At 47.2% G+C, this 9,282-nt stretch overlaps 1 protein-coding gene across 1 annotated transcript; it reads left to right on the top strand.

The window, feature by feature from the left end:
- The first annotated feature begins 8,335 nt into the window (after positions 1-8,335).
- Positions 8,336-8,872, top strand: LOC147420370 (uncharacterized). The gene has a single exon (XM_086504517.1). The coding sequence runs from the start codon at positions 8,336-8,338 to the stop codon at positions 8,870-8,872; it is 537 nt and encodes a 178-aa protein (XP_086360643.1).
- The last annotated feature ends 410 nt before the right edge of the window (positions 8,873-9,282 follow it).

Below are 9,282 nucleotides of genomic sequence, written 5' to 3'. Positions count from 1 at the left end.
CTAGAGAAGTAAATAGGGCGCATGAAAGAAGTTTTGGGGTCCTTTTTCATTAGCACTGCTCCGAGTGTATCACTTCCCACACTAGGGTTCACATAAAATGGCTCATCCCACTTAGGAGGTGAAATAGTGGGAAGCTTAGCTAGGATTTGATTTACCTCAGTAAACTGCTGCTCGTTCTCTTCACTCCATGAGAAGACATCCCTCTGGGTGAGTTGTTGTAGGGGAAGGACCACTTGAGATAGCAGGTGAATGAACCTTCTTAAGTATCTTACCTTTTGAAGGAGAGAAACCAACTACTTGGCGGTGGTGGGTGATGATAAAGATACCAGAGCTTGAATCTTGCTAGGGTCAGCCTCGATTCCTTTTGTTGAAATTACATGACCAAGGAGAGTGACTTTGCTCTCACCAATGTGACACTTGTCCACGTTGAGTTGGCCACCCAAGGTTTGCAGCCTGGTTAAGCCATCATAGACTTTCCTTAAATGAAGGGATCGTGAGCTATAAATGCAAAAATCATCTATGAAAACCCGTATTGATGTTCCAAATTAGGGTTGGAAAACAAAAGTCGCATAGCGTTGAAACGTGGCCGGGGCGTTAGTGAGGCCAAACGACATCACTCTGTAGGAAAAACATCCCCAAGGTGTGATGAAGGTTGTCTTCTTATGATCCTCCTCCGCAATGGTAATCTCAAAGTATCTTGAGTAGCCATCGCGTACTGTGTATCACTCGTGACGTGCCACTTCATTGAGTATTTCATCCTAGAATGGGAGGGGAAAGTGGTCCCTCTTCGTGGCTGCATTGAGAGGTTTATAATCCACACAACTCTCCACTTACCTTTTTTTTTTGGTGTGACTACTACTGGGGAGACCCATTCTGAGTCTTCGACAGGATAGATGAAACCTGCTTGTAGCAAACTTCTCACTTCTTTCAGCAATGCCTCTTGTTGGATTACTCCAAGTCTTCTGAGCTTTTGTACTACGGGTTTACTGTCTTCCTTGAGCTTTATGTGGTGTTGTACTACTGTAATTCCTATGATCTTATCATAGCCATCAATGAACAAAGTAGTGAAGTTACCTAGCATGGAGACGTACTCCTTTCTTTCTTCATTGGTTAACTCATTTGAGAGAATTTTTTGTAGCTTACCTGCATTCTCCAAGGGCTGCATACCTGATGATCCCTCTTGGTTTTTCAAGGTTGTTTCAGATTGTGTTAATCTGTTTGGGTCTATAATAATGACTCCCATTACTTCGATGCTACCATTACCTGAGGTAGACGAGTAGTCGCTGGTGGACTCATCTTTTGAAGCCTCCAAGATCATGTTGCGCTGCTTTCCAGTCCTCATGTCGTAGAATATGGACTTCCCTTTAGCATCCTTCATCTGGATCATCCCGGTGCTCCAGTCTTGTTTAGCTTCCATAGCCATAAGCCAAGGCCTCCCAAGAATGATGGGGTAGACCTCCCCTTTGTGTGGCATGACAAAGATGTCTACCTCCACTTCTGTATTGAATGCTTTCACTTTGACCGCATTTACAATGCCTACGCATCTCACTCTTACATTGTTTGCCATCTTGGCTCGGCAGGGTGCCGGCCTACTTACCTCTAGACCTAGATGGTGCATCATCTTCTCACTCATGACGCATATTTGCGCGCCACCATCTATGTAGACGTTTGAAATCTGTTGCCCCTTGATGTGAGCGTCCATGGTTGGCAGGATGTCGTAGAGATCCCTCCCAGAGATAGCCCCAACTATCCTGGGTCTTGATTTCCTGATACTTACCATTTTCGTCCATTGCCTCCTCATTTTGGATGCAAGGTGGAGTAATTGGGGCCAAGTTATCTTTGGGCCCTGCATTAACACATCCTGAACTAAGTCATAGGGTTTTGCATACTCACCTAGTGAGAAGTCTACGATGTCTATCTTCCGCCGTGGTTTAGCTGCTTGCTTGCTAGACTCGGCCTTCCCTTTCATCTTCTCTTCTCTTTGAGATGCCTCCTCGTGCCTCGCACGTTTCACTCCCATAGAATCCACTTCTTCTACATTCACTTTTCCTTTGTGCTTCTCTCGAGCTGATTCTTCTACCTTCGCCTTCCCTTTAGCCTCCAAGCTAATAATACTCACTGCTTGGTTCACAACAGGTGGTGGGGGTAGCGGCGGAATGAGAGGTTGGGGTGGTGGTTGCTGTTGTACAGGTGGTCGAAGGATTTGGACCGGTGGAATTGGTCCTGGTTGCCTAGGTGGTGGTGGTCTTGCTTTTGGCAGAGAGATTTGATTCTATCTCTCCCCTCTATTGAAATTCTACCTCCTCGGGTGTGGGCAGTAGTACATTCCATGGCCATCTTCCCCGCAGTTGTAACAGTGGTACTATGGGTTCTGTCTTCGTTGTCCCCTTCCTTGTTCTGGGTTTCTGCCAGATACATGCCCTTGCTGCACCATATGCACGGATAAACTCTCTAGTTGGGTGGTGATGCGACTCAGTAGGTCCTGCTGTTCTTCTGATGCCTCCTGCGCGGTTGGACTCTATGATTGGTTGTTGCAGCCACTGGGGTTGGTCGGGCCGAGCTTGTTTCCTCTGACTCGTTTAATCTTGCTTGCATGCATAGCTTCTTGTCTTTAAGGCGGGCTACTTCGACTGCCAACTCATATGTTGCAGGAAACCTTCCCTTCACCTTCTCTCTAAGCGGCGACCATAGACCAACAATGAAACGGTCCTTCTTTAGGAAATTAGGTGCTCCTTCGCCTTCCTCCAGTGAGGCAACCCATCTCTCCCATAAGTCCACAAACTTTGACTCGTAGGTGGCATACTCCAGCAGGCCTCCCTGCTTTAATTCTGTCAGTAGCTGCCATAGCTTCTCCGAGGTTGTGCCTCCACCAAATCTCTTTACAAAAGCAGCCCTTAACACATCCCATGCATTCTTGGTAGCCTGGGACAGTGCATTATACCAGGATTTGGCCTCTACTTTCATCAATAGAGGAAAAATTCTAAGTCGTGAAACGCCGTCATCTTTGTTGGAGACGACACAAGCAATGTCGAAATCATCCAAAAAGTCGGTGGTGAGATCCTCTCCCTTCTTTCCACTGAACGTGGGGAAAGAATCACTTGCCATGGTGGTGACTCAGGAAATTACAAACCCTTTTTTTTCTTTTTTTAAAAAACATTAACAGTAGCGGCTCATGGAGACTTTTTTTATAGGGGTGGGTGGATAGGTTAAAACAGGATAAAAATAGAGACATTAAAGGAATGATGGTAATATAATATGGGAAGAATGATAGGGTTCGGGTAACTGAGGATTTCTCCTAGTACCACCTTACCGAATAGGTATACGATCTTCTGTTGGTAGAAGACTTTCCTATCTACATAGATATTCACATGCATATGCTGTAGGAATATGAACGGGAATGCCGTCGGCACGTTTTCCATTATGCACAGAGGGTGGAATACTTACTTAAACTCTTACCGTGCCAGTGTTGATGAGTCGGCACATCCACAAGAGGTCGTCGCCTTTCATGGCCTCTACGTTTCCTTCGTTGCTCAGCACGTACGGGGTGATGGCGACGCGTCTGACCACTCGCAGCCTTTTGGCTAACAGCAATTTGCAGGTAATTTCTGTAATCGGCGTGTTGCATGAATTCTACTCCATTCAATTGCAACTCGTCCCCATCCCACTAGGTTTCTCCCGTGGTAGAGAGCTTCTTCATGATAAGTTGTATAGGGAGAGGAGGAAGGTCCTCCACTCGCTTCCCAAAACAGCAAGAGCAGTAGCCGAACCACTCTTATCTAGGACATGGGAATCTTCTTACCACTTCCTCTTCCAGATTGTCGCATGCGTCATGCAAATCGGTAGGCGACCTTCCGCGGCTTAGCTTCAGATGACTTCTTCCTTGACAAAGTGGGTACAAGCCGGCTTTCTGAGCTTAAAGCACTTGCTTGGCCAGATGCTTCTCCCTTCGGGGTCATGTGTTTCCAGACTGGGTTACCTTCTCCTTGCCTTTGGCTTGAGCAGCCCCTTTAGGCCACTTTGGAGTTATATCTTTGACTGCAGTTTCTTTAGGGAAAAGAGGTCTCACCGTTTGCTTCCCTTCCTTGACGTGAATGTCAATGTAGATGACTTCAGCCCTTTCGCTGCCTTCGTTGCTGGCCCTCATTGACAGTGTGCCTTGGTTGACAACAATGATGGCACTTCACCAACCTCCCACCTGATGCTTTTGATTTTTAGTTAGAACGAGCGACACGAGATGGAGAATTTACCTCTTGAATGCTGACGACACTACAGCCTCGTAGTAGCACCTCAATGAAGGTGGCTAGTGCCTCCTTCATCTCCTCTTCTTCCGTCCTCCAGTTAGAAAATTTCTTCAGCCATCCGTCCATGATTGATAGTGGACGTCACTTTCAGCATTGTAAAGTGAAGGGTCTTAGAAAAGCCCTCCTCAGTGGGGGCACCAAATGACGGACGCAAACCAGACCCCGAACCCCGATGGCCTCTAAAATGACGGGGGTCGAATGGCGCACCTCGAGCCTGCCACGGTAAAGTCAACAGGGGGCACCACCTAGCTTTGAGCAGCTAGGACGCAAACCACGATGATATGAACACCACAAACTTACACACACACACACACACACACACACACACACACACACACACACACACACACACAGAGAGAGAAATTTGCAAATGATGAAAACCCTCGAGGGTGTGAGGGCGAATTATTTTGCAATATTTACAAAATGGCACGCCGTGGTGGTAGAGAGGTAGGGAGAGGAGGTGGTGCAATCTACTTGGTGCGTTGTCTAAGACGACTCAATGATTGTGAATACTTACTACCAAGAGCGTGCATACGTGTGTGCATCGACCATTGGAGTCGAGAGATGGATGTGGTTCCCTTCGCATGGTGCAATTCCCAAGGCAAACCCAACACACAAGCCCCCCCTCCCCGTGATGGTGATAGTGTCAATCCTTCCCACTACACTGTACTAAATTCTTGGCTCCTCATGAATTGCCCCCCCCCCCCTCGATAGTGACCTCTCAGTGCCAATTTATAGGTGTTGGCTGCTTGGATTATGGTAATCTCAGTGAGGTTAGGGTAAGCTTAATCCGGGAGACAAAGCAAGTGGTGGGCCCGGTGTGGTTGACCCTTGCTTTGTTTTGGGAGGTTATTAAAAGATGGGAATCTCTAGGTGGGCCTTTGTGACCATCACCTAGAGAGAGGATATTTACAAAAAAATGGAAGTTTACAATGGCTCGGGTGAAAACTGAAGATAATGATGAAAATAACCTATAAATTACTGGAATGGCGTCGTGGTTGCGCGTTGCCAGCGAATGGTGTGCTGCCGGTGAATCGATGTCGAGCGTACTTCTTTTCGGAGTCGGCCAGGGCATGCCTTCGGTGCATTTTCTCTTTTTTTTGTTGGCAGCGCTTGCTTTGGATCCTTCTTCTTTATTCATCGATGTCGTAGTCGTTTTTTCCTTTGTATTTGTGGTGCGGTGCGTATATGCGTGTGTGTGTGTATGTATTCGTGCATGAGGATGGGTGTGTGTGTATGTATATGTATGTGGGTGCGCGAAAATGTGCGTGGGAAGGGGCTTTATATATATACAATATATATATATATATATATATATATATATATATATATATATATATATATATATATTTGTTTTGTTTTGTTTTTTTTTTCATTGTTGATGGATGACGGCCGGCTGCCTGCCAAATTACGCAGGGCGGATGTGGGGGAAGATGGGGTAGAGAGAGAGAGTGTGAGTGTGTGTGTGCGGTGTGTGTGTGTAGGTATGGTGTGTGTGTGTATGGATGACGGTCTGCTGCGGTGCGTGAGCGCGTGGGTGGGAGAGAGAGGGTGGTCTTGTTGTCGGCTCGTGCACAGCGCGAAGGGGGGGTGGGAGAGTGATGGTGTGTGTGTGTGTGTGTATGGAGAGAGAGAGAGAGAGAGAGAGAGAGAGAGAGAGAGAGAGAGAGAGAGAGAGAGAGAGAGAGAGAGAGAGAGAGAGAGAGAGGTTCTACTGCCGCTGTCCGTGACAAGGAGAGAGAGAGAGAGAGAGAGAGAGAGATTTTCTGCGCGGCCTGAGTGCCCAAGATGGAGAGAGAGAGGGTGGTCTGCGCTGGGCTGAGAGAGAGAGATCGTGAGGGAGAGGGAGGGATAGGGTATGTGGGTAGAGAGGGCGTGTAAGGGAGGGAGTGTGTGTGGATAAAGGAGAGAGAGGGAGACTTTTCGGCGCCTTCACAGGCTCATGGGAGAGAGAGAGAGAGTGTGAGGGAATAGAGGGAGGAGGGCCGCGTCTTGCGGGCCGCCGGACAAGGGAGTGAAGGAAGGGGGGGGGGGGGGGGGGGGGGGGGGGGGGGGGTTTGGCAATGGAGTGGGGTAGGGGAGATGTGTGGGTGAGAGAGAGGGGCGGGGGGGGGGGGAGGTTCTACTGTCTTGCATGGGAGCTTGAGGATGAGAGGAGGGAAGCAAATCAATGGGTGGGAGTGAGGGAATATATCAGCGGGCCAAGGGGGAGGGAATGAGCCGAGGGGAGGGTGCTGCGAGCGAGTGGGGAAGAGGGGGGAGGGGTCGGGGAAAGAATATTAGCGGGCCATGGGGGAGGGGGGGGGGGGTTTCCATGCGGCTCACACAGAGGGAGCACGAAAGAGGGGTCGGTGGGGTGAGTGCTCAAAGCTTTTGCCTGGCCGGGGGGGGGGGGGGGGATGAGAGTGGGGGTAAATCGGGAGAGAGAGGGAGACAGGATATTAGGGAGGGGTATATAGGGAAAATGAGGGAGAGAGAGAGAGTGTGTGTTATTTTATCCAATGCCCGTCGGGCGGGGGGGGGGAAGTTTTTTTTTTTTTTTTTTTTCGAAAGTCGGCTATCAATACCCTTAAGCTTTGTAGCACCTCTCCTTAAGTTTCCTTGCATTCCAAATTCGTTTGGATGCCAAAAAGGCGTGATGACCTAGAGCGGCGAGATTGGACATAGGTTGATTTTCTGACTAGGAAGTGATTGATTTGATATTGTAGATGTATGAACAGTCCTTTAGGTTCACTTCTTTGAGATTGACAACTTCATTGAGTCTCCGTGCCCCATCCCGAGTCACTTCCTTGCATATTGACATTATGTTAGTACCAAAAAGCTATACTTTTACAGATGTCCGTCACGGCGACCCGCTAACAATGTTCCTCTCTCCCTCTAAATCAGTCTTATTGCCATGAGATCTAGCCAAAGCCTTAGAGGCTAGGGAAACCCATCTTGAGGTTGTGTGAATGGTCTCATGGGTAGGAGCAGATACAATTGCAGTTGTGTGTACCTCAGGTCTATCCATTGGGGCATGCCATATCTATGTTGGACCTCCCTTGGTCACTTTTATGAGCAGCTTGATATCAACATGGAGAGCCTTTTCTAGATCTCTCCCTCTCTTTCTCTCTCTCTCTCTCTCTCTCTCTCTCTCTCTCTCTCTCTCTCTCTCTCTCTCTCTCTCTCTCTCTCTCTCTCAATACAGAGAGATTGAGTCAAGACTCAATAGCTATTCTTCAAGAGAGAGAAGAGGTTTTTAGTGGCAAAGGAGCCATCCAAGAGACCTTGAAGATCATAATAACTATCTCAAGAGATCAAAGATCTATCTGATGAGCCTTGAACCACCCACCCACGCACACACACACACACACACACACACACACACACACACACACACACATTTTGACCAACACTTGACCCTTGAGGAATGGCTACCCATTCAACTCGTATTCGAGGTTGGTAAAGAGAATTGAACACACAATCCTGTTGCTATATTATGATTTGAATGACCATCATGACAATCAAACGAGTCATTTTTTAAAACACTTGCATTATATTTGAAGGTTTTTACAATAAATTTCTCTAAATTTTTTCACCTATAAGTTTAAAATTTAGCGGTATATCTGAAAATTCTAGATGGGTTTACATGAAACTTATGTTATTTTCCCTTCAATAGCACAAGAGGGAGAGGCAACCCTTGCAACTACAAGTTCGCCCACCTGTGTCCTTTTGCATTGCTTCATAGTTTATCAAGTACTACTGAATGTTGGAAGTTAATTATATGTTTTTTCATTTTTTAAGAAGTGGGGGACACCTACATAGTAATATTCTATCGGGTGCGTACACAGAAGCAGGTAAAACCAAGGAGGGCCAAGAGGGAGTTAGGTGCACTGAGTGGCCGTATAGGCGCTCTCACGAGGCCACACAAAATATCCTTTGTGAAGATTCACTTTCCCTTTTTTGCCCTAATCTTTCCCTTTCCTTCTCCCTGCTGACTGCTGAGCTCCGCTCTTCTCCTTCCCCGTCAAGGGGGAGGTAGTAAATACTTTCTAATGGTGCTACATGAAGCCCTGCACAATGGTATTGTCAAATGGGAAGGTGCCCCAGTTGGTGTCACGCAATCTTCATCGGGCTCACCTAAAGTTGGAGGGATTAGCCCATCTCGTATCCCTACATTGGGTGGAACTGGACTGTCTTTCAGTTCCCTTTCACAAGGTCCTATCACCTACGCAAATGCAGTGCAATCTTGTGCTCTAGTGAATCTATCTCCTATTGTACAACATCAGCTGCAAACTAACATGGTGAATGGCTTTTTGTCTCATCCGCGTGATTTGGCATTCACTGGGGCTCTGCGTAACATTTCAGGTCAAATGCCTTTTCAGGTAAGCACTAATGCCCATACACGCAATGCTCAATTTTATGCCATTTCTAGTGTCTCGCAGAACATCGAGCCATCTGTGCAAGATTCAGAAACAAATCTGAATAACCCTTCCCCTCTCAACTGTGAAATAAATCATCATTCTCAATATAACTCTCTTAATGGTGAGAAGAAACTTGGTGAGATTTATGCAGAAGAAACTGAGGAGTAGTAGGATGCTTCAAAAACCCTTCAATCACAAAACCTTAATAGTGAGGGAGGGGAAGTTAACATAGGTCCAACTGAGCTGTATAAATGGTTCTGACACTTACATGAGAGGGTGCTTTTAGGCCTCTGTCATGGGATCATGCCACCAATTGTAGTCCTCAAATAGAGGATCTCTCAGAAATGGGAAGGAAGGAAACTGTTTCCCTCTCAAGTCCAATACCTCCCTAATAGTGAGGTGGTCCGCGACAGGCAACAAGAGAGAAACCTCTAAACACCCCTCAAGGCTCCCGTGCTGCTCAATTGGGGCTGAGGCAACCACAAGCAAGAAACAACAACAAAAACCCACAGCCAAATCAGTGAAGGGGCACCACCTAGTTATAGATTGAACTAGGATGCAACAAAGGAGAATCCTTG

The sequence above is a fragment of the Adiantum capillus-veneris genome, chromosome 28 (genome assembly GCF_014529385.1).
Source record: "Adiantum capillus-veneris isolate H3 chromosome 28, ASM1452938v2, whole genome shotgun sequence".
NCBI classification, from domain to species: Eukaryota; Viridiplantae; Streptophyta; class Polypodiopsida; order Polypodiales; family Pteridaceae; genus Adiantum; species Adiantum capillus-veneris.
Note: the sequence above shows the minus strand (reverse complement) of the source record. Positions and strands in the feature narration are given on the sequence as shown.

What these genes read in the sequence shown, in the direction of transcription:
- LOC147420370 (XM_086504517.1), top strand. Translation starts at nt 8,336, where the DNA reads ATGGTGCTACATGAAGCCCTGCACAATGGTATTGTCAAATGGGAAGGT.